This window comes from Lycium barbarum, chromosome 2 (assembly GCF_019175385.1).
Source record: "Lycium barbarum isolate Lr01 chromosome 2, ASM1917538v2, whole genome shotgun sequence".
In the NCBI taxonomy this organism is placed as follows: Eukaryota; Viridiplantae; Streptophyta; class Magnoliopsida; order Solanales; family Solanaceae; genus Lycium; species Lycium barbarum.
This window is the reverse complement of record NC_083338.1, coordinates 116,302,391-116,325,216: the sequence shown is the minus strand read 5'-3', so window position 1 is coordinate 116,325,216 and position 22,826 is coordinate 116,302,391. Positions and strand designations below refer to the sequence as shown.

Below are 22,826 nucleotides of genomic sequence, written 5' to 3'. Positions count from 1 at the left end.
TTAAAACTTTATTATATTAGTGTTTGCTACGAATACGCATGGTGTTTAATATGAGGCCCACATTTTTTTAACATTGTTTGTTTTTTAAATATGAGATTCACTTTTTTTTCAATATTTCTTGATTTTGTTAATATGGGGTCCACTTTTTTTTTAATACTGGAAGGTGTTTAATATGGGGCCCACAATTTGGATTCATTTTTTTTTATATATATTGCTTGATTTTGTCAATATGGGATACTATCTTCAAAACACGATTAATATAACATTGTAGTTTGTGCTCCGTATTTAAAACTTTATTATATTAGTATTTGCTACGAATACGCACGGTGTTTAATATGGGGCCCACAATTTTTTATTTTTTTTAATATTGCTTGATTTTGTTAATATGGGGTTCACTTTTTTTTCCCGTGAGTTTGGATGTGGTGGGTTCCACTTTTTTTTTTAATATTGGATGGTGTTTAATATGGGGCCCACATTTTTTTAAATATTAGTTATTGTTTAATATATATGGGACCCACAATTTATTTATTTTTATAATTTTTTTAATGGGCCTGTTTAATATGAGGCCCAATTTTTTATTTTTTATTTTTATGTTCAAAACACGATTGATATAACATTGTAATTTGTGCTCCGTATCTAAAACTTTATTATATTAGTGTTTGCTAAGAATACAAAGCCTGCACTTTTTTTTTTGACATTGTTTATTTTTTTAATATGGGATTTAATTTAATTTTTTTTATATATTGCTTGATTTTGTCAATATGGGATACTATGTTCAAAACTCGATTAATATAACATTGTAGTTTGTGCTCCGTATTTAAAACTTTATTATATTAGTGTTTGCTACGAATACGCATGGTGTTTAATATGGGGCCGATTCACTTTTTTTTTCAATATTGTTTGATTTTGTTAATATGGGGTTCACTTTTTTTCCTGTGAGTTTGGATGTGGTGGGTTCCACCTTTTTTTTTTAATACTGGATGGTGTTTAATATGGGGCTCACAATTTGGGATTCATTTATATATATATATATATATATATTGCTTGATTTTGTTAATATGGGATACTATCTTCAAAACACGATTAATATAACATTGTAAATTGTGCTCCGTATTTAAAACTTTATTATATTAGTGTTTGCTACGAATACACACGGTGTTTAATATGGGCCCACAATTTTTTTTAACATTGTTTGTTTTTTTAATATGGAATTCACTTTTTTTTTTAATATTACTTGATTTTGTTAATATGGGGTTCACTTTTTTTTTCCCGTGAGTTTGGATGTAGTGGGTTCTACTTTTTTTTTTAAATACTGGATGGTGTTTAATATGTGGCCCACATTTTTTTTTAATATTAGTTGTTGTTTAATACATATGGGGGCCACAATTGTTTTTTTACAATTTTATTTTTTTCTTTATGGGCCTGTTTTGTCACGCCCCAAACCATGGCCTGGGCGTAACACGACACTCGGTGCCCGAACCACATGGCTTGCTGAACTATCATGAGGCATACATGAGCGGAAATATAACGTGAAGTGCATGATGAGCTTTTATAAAACATAGTAAATCATAATATTAAACATAAATACTTGATTAAGTCATGAATGCGGACAATATCATAAATGAGCCAAACCGGCTAACCAACTCTGGAAGTCTAACATGACACTTGTCTTGTCTATGAAACCTCTAACATGAGTCTGAAAAACATGTAACATACTTGTTGGGACAAAGCCCCAGCATACCTTTAGATGCAAAACTAGATAAAGAAAGATAATGCCTTCGAATATATATTATGTTAGTGTAATTTCTAATACATAAATTTTATTACAAAGCTAAGGAGTTGATGTCCGGTTTTATATTAGTAACAAAAAAAAAAATTTAACCCTTTTTATTTTCAAGGACAAGAGTTATTTTAAAGACAAGTTAAAGTTGCATAAATAAAGTTATCATATGCAGCAATTTCGAAACCTATTTTTTTTATACCTTTCCTCGGGAGCTCTTACCTTTTTTTTCGCTCCCTTATTGACTTGAAATATTTTTTTGTTCCCCCCCGCCCCCCCCCCCCCCCCCCCCCCAAAAAAATGACAAAGAATGTTAATTGTAGAAATTAGGATAAAAGATAGGAAAAGAAGTTAATAAAAAGAAGTACTTTCTCTGTCTCAAATTATTTATCATAGTTACTAAAATAATTGTCTCAAATTATTTGTTGCTTTAAGAGTTCAAGTTATAATTATTTATTTTTTTCCCTCTTTACCCTTAGCAAAATATTGTCATCAGTGGAGATGATTCATAAATATAGTAAACATTTAATGAAGAGTGGTTATAACCTAGACATAAATAGGGGTAAAGTTAGTCCAATATCCATCCTAATTAATACTTCCAGTTCAAAAAGAGTGTCCACTTCATCTTTATTTTTTTGGTTAAAAAATAGTGTCCAGTTACCAAATCAAGAAAGAATTAGTCTTATATTTCAAAATTTGTCTTTATTAAGTGTTAATTGATCAAATTTTAAAATTTATTTAATTAGGAATAATTTATTTAAATTATCTATTTTTGCCCAAAAGTTAGAGTGAGTAATAAAAAGAAGTATTCCACTAAAAGGTCGTTTGATTCCTGGGGTTAAATAATTAGAATGTGAGATTATTTACTTGTTTGATTAATTTTTTTATTCCAGACATTGGAGAAAGTGTGTAATTTCTACTATTAAGAAGCACCGGTTGGTGCTCCTTTTTCGTCGTCCGTTGTGAATCCCCCCCCCCCCCCCCTCTCCCATCCATTAAAAAAAAAATTGAGTCCCATATTAAACAGACCCATAAAAAATAAAAAAATTGTGGGCTCCTTATATATTAAACAACAACTAATATTAAAAAAAAAATTGGGCCCCATATTAAACACCATCAATATTAAAAAAAAAAATAGAACCCACCAAATTCAAACTCACGGGAAAAAAAAAAGTGAACCTCATATTGACAAAATCAAGTAATATTAAAAAAAAAAAAAGTGAATCCCATATTTTAAAACAAACAATGTTAAAAAAAGAAATGTGGGCCCCATATTAAACACCATGCGTATTCGTAGCAAACACTAATATAATAAAGTTTTAAATACGGAGCACAAACTACAATGTTATATTAATCGTGTTTTGAACATAGTATCTCATATTGACAAAATCAAGCAATATATATATAAAAAATAATAATAAAAAAAAATGTGCAAACTTTGTATTCTTAGCGAACACTAATATAATAAAGTTTTAGATACGGAACACAAATTACAATGTTATATCAATCGTGTTTTGAACATAGTATATATATATATAAAAAAATTGGGCCTCATATTAAACATGTAACACCTCGTACTTTTAACGTAAGCTTTAACCATGATCCTAGACTTGGAAAATCAGCTAAAAAATGTGGGAATTGGAATTTTCCTGTTCAGTTGTGAGATAGTGGTTTACGCCCATGAACAGTTGACGTATTTCAGTTTACGGGCCGTAAACTAAGTTGTAAACTGGTACCAAGGATTTCTGAGCATTCTGGAATTTGGCAGTTAAATGTCATATGGTTAAATACGGACCGTATTTCACTATACGGCCCGTATTTCAAATCGTAAACTGAAACCAAGAATTTTTGAACATTCTGGAATTTGGCATTTTGATGTCACATGGTTAAATACGGATCATTTTTTAATTTACGGCCCGTATTTCAAAACATATTTGGAATTTGGGAAAACTTCCTTGATGAAAGTTGTAGAGCTTTGAAATACCTTTCCAACGGTATATTATGGGGGTCAAACGGACATCTGTGCAAAGAGTTATGGCCATTTTACTGAAGAGACGCAGTGCAGTCCGTATTGCAAAATACGGACCGTATTTCAGTCCATCATCAAGAACACCAAGGTAAGTCTACCCTAATTATTCCAACTCAATTCTAATACCTATCCTTGTAATCTAAACAAGAAATTATCATTCTAAAATTAGGGTTTTCAAGAAAACCCATCTCAAGGTTCAAGAATTCAAGATTTTGGAAATCTTCTTCAAAGCTCAAGTCTTTAATTCAAGTTTTGGAGCAACTAAGGTATGTAGAGTTAGTATCTACGTGTGGGAACATCATTGTTCTTCCCCACGCCTCATAATCCATAAAATTATGATTTTCTACTAAAACTAGGGTTTCAATACCATGCTCATGATAACCCTAGGTCCATGTCCATGATTATATTATGTATGAATTGCTATTATTCTATCATTGTTGTTCTTAATAACTCCATATGATTATCGAGAATCAGTTCGTAATCCATGAAAACCCATATCTTATATTCCATGGGTTCTTGCATGCATGTTTTTAACTAAGAATGATTATTTCATGAATATCCTACATGTCTACAAGTTTTCATGCAACTATATTATATAATTATTTTCATGTTATGATACAAGATACATACATGCTAAATACAAGTTATTTCATGAAACCATGTTTACAAGTTATTTCGTGAAATCATGATTACAAGTCAAGTACAAGTTAATTCACGAAAATCATGGGCTTCTTAGCCAATTATATCATGTTCATGTTTTTGGGAGTTGCACGAATTACCGAGAAGGCTCAGATAGCCTGAAACTACGTAGCCACCGTAGGACAAGGTCTGCACTTTTTTTTTTTTTATATATATATATATATATTGCTTGATTTTGTCAATATGGGATACTATGTTCAAAACACGATTAATATAACATTGTAGTTTGTGCTCCGTATTTAAAACTTTATTATATTAGTGTTTGCTATGAATACGCATGGTGTTTAATATGGGGCCCACATTTCTTTTTTTAACATTGTTTGTTTTTTAAATATGGGATTCACTTTTTTTTTTTTTTAATATTACTTGATTTTGTCAATATGGGGTTCACTTTTTTTTTTCCCGTGAGTTTGAATTTGGTGGGTTCTATTTTTTTTTTAATATTGATGGTGTTTAATATGGGGCTCAATTTTTTTTTTAATATTAGTTGTTGTTTAATATATAAGGGGCCCACAATTTTTTTATTTTTATTTTTTATGGGCCTGTTTAATATGGGACCCAATTTTTTTTTTAATGGATGGGAGAGGGGGGGGGGGGGGGGGGGAATTCACAACGGACGACGAAAAAGGAGCACCAACCGGTGCTTCTTAATAGTAGAAATTACACACTTTCTCCAATGTCTGGAATAAAAAAATTAATCAAACAAGTAAATAATCTCACATTCTAATTATTTAACCCCAGGAATCAAACGACCTTTTAGTGGAATACTTCTTTTTATTACTCACTCTGCAAATGCTAACTTTTGGGCAAAAATAGATAATTTAAATAAATTATTCCTAATTAAATAAATTTTAAAATTTGATCAATTAACACTTAATAAGGATAAATTTTGAAATATAAGACTAATTCTTTCTTGATTTGGTAACTGTACATTATTTTTTAACCAAAAAAATAAAGATGAAGTGGACACTCTTTTTGAACTGGAAGTATTAATTAGGATGGATATTGGACTAACTTTACCCCTATTTATATCTAGGTTATAGCCACTCTTCATTAAATGTTTACTATATTTATGAATCATCTCCACTTATGACAATATTTTGCTAAGGGTAAAGAGGGAAAAAAACAAATAATTATACCTTGAACTCTTAAAGCAACAAATAATTTGAGACAATTATTTTAGTAACCATGATAAATAATTTGAGACAGAGAAAGTACTTCTTTTTATTAACTTTTTCCTTTTCCTATCTTTTATCCTAATTTCTACAATTAACATTCTTTGTCATTTTTTTTGTGTGTGTGTGGGGGGGGGGGGGGGGGGGGGAGGGGAACAAAAAAATATTCCAAGTCAATAAGGGAGCGAAAAAAAAGGTAAGAGCTCCCGAGGAAAGGTATAAAAAAAATGGGTTTCGAAATTGCTGCATATGATAACTTTATTTATGCAACTTTAACTTGTCTTTAAAATAACTCTTGTCCTTGAAAATAAAAAGGGTTAATTTTTTTTTTTGTTAGTAATATAAAACCGGACACCAACTCCTTAGCTTTGTAATAAAATTTATGTATTAGAAATTACACTAACATAATATATATTCGAAGTCATATTTTTTCCAGTTGAAATACTTAAAAGATGCTTCTTAAATAGTACTAGTTTCGTATTAAAAAAAGACTCAGAACAATATATCCTAATTATATAGATCTTATTGTTACAAAAGAAAAAGGTTAGCATTTAATACTGTCGTATCACTTTTTGCATCAAATGGCTTCAAACTATTTTGAGGCCATGATTTTTCTGCATTTGGTGTATCTAACAGTTAGATTAGAAGTGGGCTCATCATCGCTTGCTTTACGACCACTAAGGGGCAATATAATATGATTAATATTGTTGGATTTTTGCTTTCTCATTAGAAGTTTATAAAATCGGTAAGTGTACATTAATCAGTAAGGAAAATCATTAATTTTACAAGCAAGGTACCCATACGACCAATAAGGGGCAATATAATATGATTAATATTGTTGGATTTTTGCTTTCTCATTAGAAGTTTATAAAATTGGTAAGTGTACATTAATCAGTAAGGAAAATCATTAATTTTACAAGCAAGGTGCCCAAAATCCTGCAAAGAAATAAGACAAGTGCTGACAAAAACATAAAGGGGCATTCCGAGAATCGAACTCGGGACCTCTCGCACCCAAAGCGAGAATCATACCACTAGACCAAATGCCCAACTGATGGTATGTTTCTTTCTGGCTTTGATCGGTAATGATAAGCTGATTTGTTTGTTTGACACACTGCGTTCTATTTAGTTTTTCTTGAAATGTATTTCTTAACTATGTCGGAAATACTAACAATATTAATCAGTAGAATGAATAAAAGGAAAGAATAAACTTATCGGATTATCGTTGCGTCGTGGCAAGCCACTGCCTTGGAAGCAATTTCGGCCCGACCCCGGTGCAAATCTTTATGGCCGGTCGATCCCCAAAGTTCCACAGCACACCCAAACACTTACAGTAGTGGCTGGAAGTTTGGAGTTTGCTCAAAACAATTGCCCAAAAATAATTTAAGAGAAAGAGAAGAAGAACATGTTTTGATGTGTATGTAATTCACCAAGAAGGTAATTTTATATAGGCTGAAAATCTTGAAAGGGTCTAAGAGAATTAATAAGCCATTAACTCGATCATTAAGCGAACTTAATAAGCCATTAACATGGCTATTAAAATCAATAAAAAATCAGCCTTTAATAAAAAATTGAAGAGGAGATATGATAATTTGAGCAAAACTCTGTCTTAAGGAAGAATTTTGAGAGGAGATATGATAATTTGGGCAAAACTCTGCAATTCTACCTTAAGGCAGAGTTTTAAAGGCAAAATTCTGCCTTGTGAATCCAAACATCTATCTTGCGAAATTCCTTCTTTTTATACTAAGCTGGGGTTCGAACCCAGAACCTTGAGGTATTAGGCGAAAGACAAAAATTAAAGACCACCCCAAAAGAAGAGAAATCCGCGCAAAAAGATGATACTAAATTGTCGTATTATCCGTATTGGGCCCGTGCTTGCATGGGCTCGCCATCATCTAGTTAATTATCTATTTGTAACATCAAACGAAATACTTTATGATATATTTTTATAAAGAAATCATCTAAATGTTTTCTGTGGTCTAATTGTGTAGCAAAATCATACCGTATGTCATAATTCAAGAATAATTTTCTAATTCTCGTTTTGAGTGAAAATATAGGTGAAGAAGATAATCTCAACTTTTTGTAATTCCTCGCAAAGTGCATTTTACGTTTTGTAACTAAGAGCAAGTTTGACTATTAGTAATTGTTTCATTATCTTTTGTAAGTGCATTTTATGATGTATAAACTTGCTAGAACATGACTTTAGCAAAGTGCAAGAATTCTAGAATGGAAAGGAATTGAAAAATCAAAGTCTTAAATATTAGGAAAAGAATTATAGGACTATTTCTAAATATTAGAAAAATAATAAAATAACTATTACAAAATATTATAGAAATCACTAAATTACTACTGAAAGTTTTACTAATTACCTAACAGATCACCTATTACAAATGTTATTTTCACTACTGAAAAATTGATGTGTGGAGATGCAACAATAGAAATTAAACATGACAGATTGCTACCAACTTATCCAACCACGAGGTACCCTAAATACAACAAAATATCTAACTATCGTGGTGCAAACATCATAGATGAATTGACATAGCTCCTAAAAATAGAAACTTGTAATTCTTTCATCAGCAAATAATTTTTTAAATTCCGAAAAAAGAAAAAAAACACTTTTGACAAACAAACTATAATAATATAGTACTAGAATGATTATTATGGAATTCAAGTTAAAAATAGAAAGAATCTGATCCGCTAGCTAATTCGAACGGATGTCAGGCGTTTTAGTTTTGAAGTGTAGGCCTATTTAAATTAGCGCTTTTCAAACTATAAGTCTAAGTTGGTTCAAAGCAAAACTTTGTTTATACAGTGTTCTATAGAACAAAGAAAATAGTGAAGCTTTCCAAAATAGTGATGAAAATTTAATGCTTGTTTTTAATTTGGTTTTCCAAAAAATATTTGCCCAAGTTAAAAAAGACTTCAAACATAACGGTGAGTTTTTTACTTTTCCAAAAAAAAAACATAATAGGTGAAGCAGTATAAATATAATTAAATAATAATTTGAAGAAAATAGTTAATGACAATTTTGTATATTGTAAAGTCATTTAATGAAAGATAAAAAGTTCAATCAATATTTTTAAGGGTCTCCATGCTTTTATATATGGGTTGTTTCCTCTTTAGTACAATATAGATTAATCACCAATTGGTATCTTTTGAATCACCTGATGGTGAAAAATTATGTTTGTTAGTGTAATGTGTCTAGCAAATAAATATAGTATAAATTTTTATATGCTATTAGGGTATAGAAATTTGTACACTCTTCCTCCACAACAATCTAGAATTTACAATCTTAAAACTAAAATAAATTATGTGCGTGAAGGTAACCTAATAGTATAAAAACATTTTACACTGTTAGTGCATAAAACTTAAATTCAATAAAATAAGGTCATCCTTCAATAATAGAAAGCCGCTGGACCAAAATTACTTACTTTTATGTGTTTAATTTATGGAAACAAAATATTAATAACCTACTCAAAATCAAGCACCATGAAGGACCAAATCGCAATAAATTTCTTCTCCAAATGTGAAAATCCCAGCGGATTTCTTCTCCAATTACAAAAGCTGCATCAAATTTCTTGTGCAATTACAAAAAATCGCAACATTTGTTTTCTCCAATTGTGAAAATCGCAGCTCAAACTATTTAAAAATAACAACAATCACACTTGAAATGATCATAGATACTACAGTTGCATTAAATGTGTATTTCTTGGAACCTGCGTTTCACGTGACATTACACAGCACATATATATGACTTACACATGATGTACAGTCGTATGCATATGAAATACACAGTACATATAAATTGTATGCGACTGTATGTCTTTTGTATTTCTTGTAATACATATGATATATACTCAATATACATATGACATATACACATGATAAATAGTCTTATGCTTGTGAAATGCACAATCACAATATTTGCATGTGAGTGTATGTGATAACATCCACGGTGGCATACGTTCATTAAAGGTGACAGACTTCAACGGAAAATCAAAAAGATGTTTTTCATGGAAAAAGAGCCCAAAAATTATAACGAAGAGTCGATTAAGTGCTACAGGTATTTCCAAGTCCAAGTCCAAGACAAAAAAGATTCGCCCCACATGATGCCCAAAAAAGAGGGGCCCACATGGAGCCCATAAAGAGCCCAAGATGGACTACTTTACACGTGAGAATCATGCCCAAAGGAGGCTTAAATTCTCACGCCCAAACATGCAGATATGACATGTATTTAGATGCCAAACATTATCCCATTATTCCCTTATTTTCTTGTTAGTTAATTTTAGGAAGAATTTTGGTATTATTTTACATGCTTTCATAGTTTAAAGCTTCCTAGTTTAAAGCTTCCTAGTTAGGTTTTATTATTTATTATTTCCATAAAAGTAGAATTCGAATCCCATTCTATTTGGGATAGGTTTCCCTATAAATAGGGTGGATTTTGTTATTTTCATTAGATAAATATTATTATTATTGAGAGTTTCTCTTCTTTACACCTTTGTGTGTGGCTACTTTGGATTTATCTTGCAACCTTATAAGAACGATTCTTTTAAGAGGTAAGATTAATTCGTACTTGATATCTTTGGTTCTTATTCGTAAATTAAAGAAGGTAATTAGTCTTATACTAATTATTGTCTCTAATTTCTTCGAAATAGGGGTTGAGATCACCTTTTGATATAAGTTCTTGAATTGACTCTATTAGTATCTTAATCCGCTAATTTTGAATACTAAGACCAATTAGGGTTCTTATCACTTAATCTTGAAATTTGGGGCTTTTATTCTTGAAATTTTTCCTATCTTTACATTCTTGTCTTGAATCTTCGTATTTTCGCTTCCGCATTATAATCTTGTTTTGTTCAAATAACCCGATTCTTATCAAGTGGTATTAGAGTGGCGCTATCAAGGTTCTGTTCTTGATAATCTTGGGAGTTTCGTAAAAAATAAAAATAAAAAAAACGAAAATTTCTTTTTTTATTTTAATTGTAGTTGCTTAAAGGTAAGCTACATAGCAAGAAGAAAAAAAAAATTAAATTTTTTTTAAAAAAAAAATCAATTGCTAGAGAATTGAGTTATTATCAAGAAACTTGGGTTTTGTTGTGTTTCTTGGTTTCCAACATTAAGAAGGAAAACCAATAAGAGGGGAAATTTGAAGTTTTCTTTTTACATAAATTGATCATTTTTCTTGTTTCATCAATCCCAATTCGTCTGGGAATTGGTAAATTATTTTTCTTTCTAAATCTTACTTCTAAAAGGTTGATACTAATAGGGTTTATATATAAATCCTAAAGGATCCAACCAAAGGTAGTAATTTGAGTGGAAAAAGGCAAGAGAGGGTAAGATCAATAGAGAGAGAAAAAGAGCCAAATTGAGAGATACTTGTTTTTTTGATATTTTCTTGAGATGTCTCAAACAGGTAAGGAAATTGAAGCTGGAGCTCAAAACGACATCAACTTAGCTAAAGTGTCCGGTATGATGACCACACGATTGGAGGATATGAATGTCAATGTAGCTGATTTAAGGAGCGAAAATATTTCTTCATACAAGGTGTGGGATAAATGGTAGACTTTGCTCTATGATTATTGATAATGCAAATGGTGCTAATGTGGTGAGTTCATACGTGGTGGAGAAGTTGGAACTTACATGCATCAAGCACACTACTCCTTATAAGCGGCAATGGTTGAATGATTTTGGTGAACTTAAGGTGACAAAGCAATGCATAATTTCTTTCGCCATTGGAAAGTATTTTGATAATGTTCTTTGTGATGTAATTCCAATGCAAGATTGTCATATCATGCTTGGACGCCCATGGTTGTTTAATAGGAATGCAATTCACGACAGGGAGAATAATAGAGTTTTTCTTGAGCTAAATAGAAGAAAACATATACTTGCACCTTTACCTCCATCAGAAGTTTATGAAGATCAGAAACGTGTTAGGGAAGCAATGAAAAATTTTGAGAGAGAAAAGAATGAGAGAAGTAAGAGAGTGCATGTTGACATCTCAAGAGAGGAAAAAGGAGAGGTTGTGTTTAGTGAAGAGAATGAGATGTCAAGTGAGAAAAAAAGTGAGAATGAGAGTGAAAAAGAAAAAGAAAGGAGTTTGAGTGAGATTATTTCTTATTCTAACTCTAATACTTTTACTTCTACTTCTAGTTGTTTTGACTCTCTTGTAGGCACTCATGGAAAATTTTGCATTGTAGAACCATCATTGGATGAAATTAATCCTAAAGTGGTCGAAACTACACATCTCATAGGGCGAGTGCATGTTGATGAGAAGGATAAAGTTGTGAACCTAACACCAATGAACAAGGAAAAACGAGGTGATATTATTTCTTTGCTGCATAAGACCAAATACGGTATGTATAATTGGTTTATTCACATTCTTGGAATTCCTAGAACACTTGAGGTCTTTCTAGAGGTAATGAACTACACTCTTATTTCTTATGTTGGTGACTTTATTAATTTTGAGGATGACGCTATGTTGCTATATAATAAGTCATTAACTAGAACCTCTAAGTTCAAGCGTAAGAGTAATTTGTTCCCTTTTAATATTGAGCATGGCGTTGTTATTTGTGGATTCTCACTTGTTGAAAAAAGACATAATGAGTGTGGGAGGAGGCTTGCTAGTGAGTTAGATGATTCTTGTTCTCTTATTTTAGTGTCGAAAGAGTTTTTATGCGATAACTTGATGAAATATGGTTATTTCTGTGTAATGAGATATAATTCTTCAAGTATTGATGATTGTGAGCTTAAAAAGGTGTTTGCTACTAGTGATGAGGAGACACATAATTATTATGATACTAGTGATCAAATACTTTTTGTTGAATGTATCCACGATTCCTTGTTTGAGAAATTGAGCAATTACTTGAAATTCAATGATTTTGAAAAGAATGAGCTTGAATTTAATGGAGATTTTGTTTTGGAATTTAAGGGTTCTTCTAACTTTCTTGAAACCTCTATTGCTTGTGTGAATAGCTTTTATGTGGGAAAATTTTGTGGGAGGTGTAATTAAGGATGCTTGGATATATCATAAAAGTGTTCAATTTGAAGAATGTTTTAAGAGATTTTATGTCGTCTTTATCATGCCCATTGAAATACTTTATTGATAGAAATAAATTGGAGAGACATGTATCATTCTTTATGGCATCTAGACGAGAACCTTGTTGTGCTTATACATGTTGGAAAATTTTCTATTGGGATGATGATGTCTACATGATTTTTAAGGGTGTATTTATAAATGCTAGGGTTAATTGGGTGAAGATGACACATGGTCACTACCTTGTTTTATTCCTACCAGTATTGCTCTCGGTTAATGGATGTTGTTTACTAATGCATGTCTTCTTGATTTTGCGAGATTCAAATTTGAGGACGAATTGTTTTCAAGAAGAGGGGAATGATAGCATCCACGGTGGCATACGTTCATTAAAGGTGACAGGCTTCAACGGAAAATCAAAAAGATGTTTTTCGTGGAAAAAGAACCCAAGAATTATGACGAAGAGTGGACTAAGTGCTACACGTATTTCCAAGTCCAAATCCAAAAAGGAAAAGATTCGCCCCACATGATGCCCAAAAAAGAGGGGCCCACATGGAGCCCATAAAGAGCCCAAGATGGACTACTTTACACGTGAGAATCATGCCCAAAGGAGGCTTAAATTCTCACGCCCAAACATGCAGATATGACATGTATTTAGATGCCAAACATTATCCCATTATTCCCTTATTTTCTTGTTAGTTAATTTTAGGAAGAATTTTGGTATTATTTTTTAAAGCATCCTAGTTTAAAGCTTCCTAGTTAGGTTTTATTATTTATTATTTCCATAAAAGTAGAATTCGAATCCCATTCTATTTGGGATAGGTTTCCCTATAAATAGGGTGAATTTTGTTATTTTCATTAGACAAATATTATTATTATTGAGAGTTTCTCTTCTTTACACCTTTGTGTGTGGCTACTTTGAATTTATCTTGCAACCTTATAAGAACGATTCGTAAATTAAAGAAGGTAATTAGTCTTATACTAATTGTTGTCTCTAATTTTTTCGAAATAGGGGTCTAGATCACCTTTTGATATAAGTTTTTGAATTGACTCTACTAGTATCTTAATTAGTCTTAATCCGCTAATTTTGAATTATAAGACCAATTAGGATTCTTATCCCTTAATCTTGAAATTTGGGGTTTTTATTCTTGAATTTTTCCTGTATTTACATTATTGTCTTTAATCTTCGTATTTTCGCTTTCGCATTATAATCTTGTTTTGTTCAAGTAACCCGATTCTTATCAGTATGTAACTTGCAAAACTTATTTTGCCTACTTTCACTAGGGAAGTAATTTTCCTCGTTTTTAAGGGACTTGTTTTTCTAAAGAAAATATTTTTCAAAAAAGTTGACCAACCAAACATGGGGAAATTGAAAAACATTTTTCTAGAAAATGTTTTCCTTCACACCAAACACACCCTAAGAGAAGCATTAGCAGAGAGAAGAGCGTATACTTGAAATCTTTTGTATAGCTGGTTTCTAGTTTTGAAAAGCATAACTCATATTACCAAGCAACCATAATTAAGCTGTTCATAGTAACTGCATATCAATTCAAAGAAGGATCATCAAACTATGTTTAAAGGCATAGCCTAGTTAGCATTTCAGGAATGCATCCAGATGAAACAAACTCCAACTATCAGCTATTGGCATGACCATAATGTACAAAAAGCTTCAAATTCTGGGCAAGGATATAAACTAAGAAGAGATAAGCTTAAAACTAGCATGACCATCCTGTACAAAAATCTTCACATTTTGGTCTAGGATAAACAAACGAAAAGCTTAATGCTTCTTCACATCGCCTCTGTTCAGTCCGTACAAAGTAAATAAACAGGCATTGCTGCTGGATCAAGCTCCCAGAAACCTCGCAGGCTGCCACCTCTCTCTTCTGTCAGGCGAAAGGCAGGAATTTGATGAGAGAACCTGAGCTGCTCGGATAGAGGTATCCTCACTGTTCCATTAGCCTCTTCAGGCCTGTAGACAGACTTGAATCCTTTTACCCACACTAAGAACTTTACAGACACATAACTATCAGTAACATCCAGTATTTCAACAATTTCATATTCACAATCTTCTAGTTTATCACATTTCAGCTGAGCACTCCAGTTTTTATATACTGCCCAAACTTCACCTGTTTTGGGGAGGATCTTGTATACACTCTTCTTCTCCGTATGTTCTGCTACTACTTGATGTGAAAAGGCATTGGCGTCCATATATTTCTTCGGCTTTCTATGTTGAAACTTAAAATTTCCACAACCAATTGGCATTGTTTTATCACGCCACTGCATTATACCTTTAGGTGGTGGGCAGGCATAAAACCATGCCACATGCAACGCAAAATTAGGGATAGGATCTATCTTCTTTATGTGCCCGTAGTACCTAGGCATGGCGTCTTCATCACTGTACATCGCCCAACATTGACCAACTTGAAACTTCTCCAGTGATCTCTCAGCATCAAAGCTGTAGAATTTGGGTTCAGGAACCTCATTAGCTACTGATGCAAAACAGTTCTCTGCAGAATTTACAGAATTAGCTGTTTCTCTTTGGTCTACAGGTGAATTATTTCCTAAGTTAATTCTGGATCGTCTATCAGCAGGATGTGCATTTCCTTCGGACTTTTCCTTTGAACCAACCGAAGATGTCTCTCCTTCGAATTTTAGCTTCACTTCCAGCCCATCTGTAGGAGATAAAATGCCTTGAGGCTTCCCATCCCGTTCCATCCTGCCAGGAGGTGATGTATATTTTTCAGACTTTGACATACCCACCGATTTCATTGCAGAAACATCTTGGTATGCATTCTCGGGCTTGAAGTCAAGATCTGCAGAAACAGAAATGCCTACTTGGTCAATAGGTAAGGAAGCAGGGTCTAGTTCAAAGGCTCCTTCAGGAACATCATTCCTCTCCATCCCTGTCATCTTAAATGAAGGAACTCTATGAGAGAATCTAAATATCTCCTTTGCAGGAATTAGAAGGTCTCTTTTCCCTACTCGATGAAAAAGACAAGTGAAGCCTTTTGTTTTATCCAAGTACGCAACATGAACACCAATATCATCAGCATAGTCTGACAAGATCTCAACAAACTCGTAGGTGTACTCCTTCTTGTTCTCAAGATGAGTATACCATTCCATATCCCAATCTTTAAAGATGGCCCAAGTTTCTCCTTCACGTGGATATATCTTTATCGCATTGCAGCTGGTTCCATTTATTGCACATGCCAAATGTGAGAACATAGGATGATCTTCAGTGTATTCTGAGTTTCCCAGTCTGAACCTACCACAAGAAGCTGGTAACCCCTCAGATAGCCATTTGGTTTCAAATTCATTCAGCGGATCCGGCTCTAACCAAGTTATGCGCCACTTAAATGCAGGAGAGAAAATCTTCCTGATGACTGCATAGAATCTAGGCATGGCATCCAGAGTATCATAAACAGCCCACACTTGTCCAACTTTAAAGCAAGATTCTTCCCTGCCCTTGTCAAAATCACTAAAATCTGGATCTGCACATTCATATGTTTCTGGCTCAGTCATAGTAGAAGGCCCTAGATCTGAGGGAAGATCAAGGGTATGTCCACAGCCTTTTTCAGGTTCCTGCTCTGTGTTGTGCAAGCTCTCCTCAGAGGACAAACTGTCCTTTAATTTCTTCTCCTCCCCATTGGGAGTTGCTGCATGAGACAAATGCTGAACCTCGGACTCCTTGGTAGGAGAGGGATATCCAACTCCCTTAGATCGCTTAGAAGGATCTTCTTCTTCGCCTTCATCACTTAGATGATCATGGTAAGTGACACGCTGTCTAGACCGCGTAGATCTTCGCCGATTTTCCTCACTAAGACATTCAAAGTTTGTATCTTCTTCAGAGTCTATGCTTGTCGATGATGAATAACAACTTTCACTAGATTCTGTTGATGTCTTCCTTCTCTTTGTGTTTTTATTTTTACGACTCCCTGACAAGCCCTCCTTATTCATTTTTCCATTGCTGTTAGACTCCTGACCAACCTCTGAGGGAAACTCTACTTGCATAAATGGATTCCTGGCTAGGGTTTTATCAGCAGCCTTCTTCTGACAACTTCTCTTGCTTGTAGAGCTCACACAAGTCTCTTTAACATGGCCTTGGTTTGTTGTATCATTGTTCTTGGAAGTTGGCTGTCTCCTATTGGTTGCATCTGAAGCATTTAGTTCATGACCTGTGTAGGACTTCTTACAGTTTTGGCACCACAGATGTTTATTTAGCAAGGTTGTATAATACTTGTACTTAACAGAACAGAATGGGCAGGCAGTCCAAAAGGTTGGTTGGCTTGTAGGAACTCCTGATTGAGTACCTTGCTGATTGGAATTGTTTTGTACCCAAGGATGTATCCTGATATCCGGCTGCTGCATTGGTACTTGAGATCTTCCTGAAGGAATGTGTCTACTGTTGTACAACATACGTTTTTCTCTATCCAAAAGCACCTTTTGAGCTTCACCAATCAGTGTAAAGGCATCAGCTGCACCAGGGAACTTGTTCTTATCAGGATGTAGCGAGAGAGCTAACTTGCGGTATTGCTTCCTTATAAGAGCATCATCAGCTGTTGGCTCCACGTTAAGGATACCATACCAATCTTTCTCATTTCCGAAAGTTTTATTCTCTGCAGAACAGTGCACATCACAAACCAAAACCATCTGTGTAATATTCTCCAGATCAGGAAAGAGCTGCTGGGCTTTAGATGCTAACTTTTTAGCTCCGATGAAATCACTATTTTCCATCTTCTTCTCAGCAATCCCTCTAACCCTGACGGCCTCTTCTTTGTTGCATTCCATCACTAGTCTAGAATTCCACCACTCCTATAATATTCACATCAGCTGTTCAAATTCATGTACCCTGAAAATGTTCAGGTCAAATCTCAGCTTAACTAAGAAAGAGAAAACTAAAATGATTAACTTATTCAGAAATATTGTTCATGCAGCTAGATGTTTCCTTTTTACAACTTTTTTTAATAAGAAAGGGCAATGGTAACACTCTAAGCAGTTTATAAATCGAAAAGGATTAGCATTTAACATGGGAAAGGAAAAATTGAAAGGGGTTGCCAAGCACGGGGTGGGTTTGATATCATAATCAATTATTGTATCATTTTATCTAATGAAGACACAATTCAACCCAAAGTGATCATCCAGATAATTACTTTGCCAAACTTAAGCGGTACCACAATTCATACTGTTTATTCAACAACCTTATAATGATCGGAATATAAAGAAAGGATAGACAATCTACCATCCTTATCACCAAGAAATTTCTCCTGCTCAACAGAAAGAGCAATCCGTATCTACCAGCGTGAAGAAAATTAAACGATGTGACTTAAAATGGTTGGGTTGGCCAAGAATATGCTTGCAATTTACACTCACATGAAATCTGAAAGCTTCATTCTATTCATTTATCTCCACACACATTGCCATGTTAATAATTTTCATAAGCAAAATATTGTCGCACTAAGAAAGATACTCATTCTCTTTCCATGCTTTCCTCGATACCAACAAAACCTATGCATTTGACTCAAAGAGCTGCTAATGTGAACAGTTGCAGCGTCTGAAGTAGATTCTCTATATCTCCAATGTGTGATAGCAAACTTTTCTATCTTAGATACTCAGTTTAAACAGTTGACGCATCTTAAATTGCTTTTCGGAAAAAAGAGAGAATACATCAAATATAAAATTGCTTTTTACTACAAAAAGAGTGTACATCCAGCTCATTTGACCTACACAAATGCACAAACATAAGTATGTGTGTACATATACATATGCATGTAATGTATGCAATCATTATCACAATAATAGCTGCAGGAAGTATATCAAGTATTAACCAGCTTTTATTGGCACCAGAAGTATTTCATCAAGCCCATCCACATATAATCTTGTAATTATTTGGATATAGTATCAGTTAACCGGCTATATAGAGGAAAGATAAGTTGACACCTGACCCAAAGGTACGTCTATGATTGGAGTCTAGCTATAAAATTAGAAAAGCATTTTACTTCTATACTCTCGGTCTCAAAAAGGATGTCCAAGTTTCTTTTTAGATTTTTCCGATATTTTGTGCTAACAAACGGCCTTCTGCATATACTACCATTATACTAGAGCAAGATACTTGGGTCCCACCTTTAGCTCGCTTTACAGTACATTTTCTCTTTACTATTCTTAAAAAAGAACAAGTAGAAGCAACTACTCGCACCCCACATGCTCCTCCTTTAATGTTAAATGACCCAATCTTGGAATTCAAATCCAATATAGAAAGAAGTTACACCAGTAACAAGTATGTCTCAATTACAAACTAGTTGGGGTCGATAATATGAATCCTCTGCATCCACTGTTCTCTATTGGAGCCCATTTCATCTTATTACGCAATAAATTGCCTTTTAAGACAAAATTATGGGTTCTCTATCCGAAGACTTTGGTTCAACGGCAAAGATAGTACAACACGGGATATGTGGTAGGTACACGTTATAAGTTAAAAATTTGGTATTGAACCAAGCTCGGTATTTAAGTGGAAGGAAGAAGGCAAGCCCAAAAGATTTCTTTGTCATCAAAAGAAAAAACAAATTAAGGGTTCTCAAGTATGTATTCTTTCATCTAATTTTCTTCCTTGTGCCTTAGCTCCTCCAACCCCAACCCCGATCATAGAAGTTTCAAACTACAGGTTCTATGAATCTCACATTTATACTATAATAACATACAAATATCCAACCAAAACTAAAAAGACTCCGATAATGGAGTGACAACCAAGTAAATCAACCAAGGTGGGTTAGAATCCTGCCCTGGTATTCAAATGGAGAAACATAGAGGGGCGGGCCCATCACCATTCGAGTTTTGAACAATGGTATCAACAACAAACAAACAATGACATACCCTGTGTAATCCCACAAGTGGGGTCTTTGGAGGGTAAGATGTACGCAGACCTTACGTCTACTTTTGTGGGGTAGAGAGGCAGTTTCCGATAGAACCTCGGCTAAAAAGATTTTGAACAATGGTATCCCAAAAAAAATAAAAAAATCACTTGCATGTATGTCACACCAATAATCCAGCCCTAATGTGAAAGTGCCATTATTCATGTATTAACAAGATCACAACTTTCAAAGAAATTGATCGACAGCCAAAAAATATAACTACAGCATATCACAACAAACAAACAAACAAAATGGGTGTATGCAGAAACTAAAAGCGATAGAAAAAGACACCCTTTTTAGCGATTCCCAGTAACATGCAACGCTAAAAATCAAAATTTCCAGGCAATGTACTTGACCAAATACAAGAAACATCCTAAAAACAGAGAATAAAAATAAGCCCTTAAACTCCTTTTAACTTACACAAAAATCTATGATTCCACTCCAAAAGACAAAATTTTATACAAAAATCAAACCCCAAACTGTCAGATCAAACAAACCAAAGAGACAAAAAATCACTTTTAAATGGAAACAGACAAGAACTTAGATTTTTCATTTTAACAAAAGAAAAGAAACATAGAGTTTAAGAAGAAACTTACATTGGGTGTAACATGAAGTTGATGACTTTGTTTGACAAAATGAAGAAAATGCAAATGAAAGTGGTAAGGAGACTGATGAAATTCGTACATGAAAAAGATTACAGTAACAGTACTTGAAGAACATCAAAAAACTCCTTAGAGTTGGACTTAATTACGGTATGTATTTACTCTTTGTGTGTGTCTGGTTTTTTTTTGTTATTTTGCTCAATTTTTGGGGTAAAATGGATTGGATATTTTTACCAAATATGCCATTAGCAGAACAATTAGAGCCTGTTTGGAAAGCCACCTGGTAATTGAAATTGGTGTAATTACTACCCTAATAATTACACAGTATTATAATTATAATGATCTATTTATTTGTCATAATATAATTACAATGTAATTATGTAGTTAGTTTAATTTAAAAATAATATTTGATTATAAAAAAATTAAAATTAATATTTAAAAAATATGTGCCTTTATAAATGATATTAAATGATTTATTTAATAATACATTATTTCATGAAAATATGCCAATTAATAATCATATATTTGTAACTAATATTGTAAAAAAAAATTGATATATAATTTCAAATTAATAATATTTTAATTTTAATTGATTATAAAACTTAAAAACATACTTTTTTTGTGAGAACATCATGGGATTGGATGTTTGACAAAAAGAATATTTATAAATATAATGCCATAACATTATTCAAATGTTTGACAAAATTGTATCAACTGTAATTGAAAAATAAACAACATGCAATGTGAAATAACAAGTCAATAGTACTAAAGCAAATATTTTTAAAATCGAAAATATAACCCAAATTTAAAATCCAAAAGGAAAAAATTTAACATAATACTCTTATGTCAAATTCCAACGTTACATAAGTAAGTTTCAACGCAACATAAGTAATACTCCTATAATTCAAAAGAAAGGGAAAATATAAGCCTATAATCTCATTCACAACGAAATTCTACTTTAATAACGTCACTTATTATATGCCAAGTTTTTTAATGAATCATTCTTTCTAATACTAAGAGATGGAGTTTCAAAAATTTGAATATTAAGACGGTTATGTTAAATGAATAAAATAAAAAACTAAAAAAAATACGAGGAACCACAAGAAGTAAAGGTTGTGAACGAGAAGAAAAAAAATGAAATATAAATACTATAAAAATAAAAATATATTTTAAAAAATAAAAATAATTAAAAAGTAAAAATAAAAAAGAAATTAAATAATAGAAATAAAAAATAAATCAGAAAAGAGAAGAAATTAAAATAAAATAAAAGATAAATTAAATAATATAAATAAAAAATAAATTAAAAAAATAAAAGAAATTAAAATAAAATTAAAAAGAAATAAACCAAAACGTAACCCTGTGACAGGGTGTAATTACACTCAATTCTCAGCCCCCTTGAGAATTGGAGAGTGTAATTGTGGAGAGTGTAATTTCACCTTCTCAATTACACAAAATTCTCACATAACTGTGTAATTACCTGATCAAATAAACATGTCAAACCGTATAATTACACCCAATTACATCCAATCTCAATTACCTGGGTGGCTTTCCAAACAGGCCCTTAATGTGTGAGTGTTTTTCCCAATGATATTGAAAGCAGATTACGTCACTGAGTAGGACAGGTTATGATTCTTACAACATTTTAAAGTAGCTTTAGAGCCCGTTTGGATTGGCTTACAGCTTAAAGCTGTTTGCAGCTTATAAGCTGAAAAAAATAAGTTGGGGTAGTCCAACTTATTTTTTTTGGCTTATAAGTTGTTTTCAGCTTATAAGCTGCTTTAGATAAACTAAGTCAAATTGGTCCAATTATTTTTTTGAGCTTATTTTAAGCATAAAATGACTTTAAGCTGGCCAGCCAAACACTCAAAAAAGCTGAAAACAGCTTATAAGCCAATCCAAACGGGCTCTTAATATATATTATGAAACTTTCTTTCCTAATTTAATTGTTTATTTGATTTGATCCCTCTTATTGATAAATTTGATTTTAATTCTCATAATTTTTTGAAGTTTTTCATGTAAGAAATATGTTATATTTAAATTATTTTTATAACTACATTACCCTTGAATATAAAATAATAATACAAATTTAACATAACACGTGAGTAATTAAATGATTTAACTATTAATAACTAGTTACATTTTTAAAATTTGACATGCAGAAGATATAAAATGCATATTTCAATTAATTAAGATTGAATGTGCTTCTCCAGTGACTCATTTAGTCGTTTTGAGCTTTTTGCTTCATTTTTCCCAGAAGACCCTTCCCGTAATTTCATCTTGGTATTTATGACTTGCTGGGATGAGTGGCGCAGTTCTCCAGGCAGTCGGGTGGGTTTCAGATGATAATAATGAAATTGGAGCTTCTAAGTTAAGAAAATGAAGATGTTTGAGGAGAGTCAACATCGGGGGTAAATGTGTCACTTTTGAAGTTTCGTCGATTCCATTCGGTCCGAAATGCAATATTTGACTTAGTCGGACCATTAGTTCGGGTCCCGAGGCGTTCAGGTACGATTTGGGTCATTGGTTAAGAATATAGGATTTTGATGAATTGGAGTTGACATTGGTCAACACTAGGTCAAGACAACCTCTTTTGGGAATTTCGAGTG

The 22,826-nt window shown here is 32.7% G+C and overlaps 1 protein-coding gene and 1 non-coding gene across 2 annotated transcripts; both read right to left on the bottom strand.

Annotated features, from left to right (window-relative positions):
• Nucleotides 1-6,657: 6,657 nt before the first annotated feature.
• TRNAP-UGG (transfer RNA proline (anticodon UGG)) lies at nt 6,658-6,729 on the bottom strand. Its single transcript has one exon. It is a non-coding gene; the product is annotated as a tRNA-Pro (tRNA).
• Nucleotides 6,730-14,212: 7,483 nt separating this feature from the next.
• LOC132626865 (uncharacterized) lies at nt 14,213-20,380 on the bottom strand. The gene is made up of 2 exons (XM_060341882.1): nt 20,215-20,380; nt 14,213-17,562 (listed from the first exon to the last, which is right to left on the bottom strand). Exon 2 carries the CDS (start codon nt 17,499-17,501, stop codon nt 14,517-14,519), a length of 2,985 nt encoding a protein of 994 aa, XP_060197865.1. The 5' UTR covers nt 17,502-17,562; nt 20,215-20,380; the 3' UTR covers nt 14,213-14,516.
• Nucleotides 20,381-22,826: the final 2,446 nt, after the last annotated feature.

What these genes read in the sequence shown, in the direction of transcription:
- LOC132626865 (XM_060341882.1), bottom strand. Translation starts at nt 17,501, where the DNA reads ATGGAATGCAACAAAGAAGAGGCCGTCAGGGTTAGAGGGATTGCTGAG.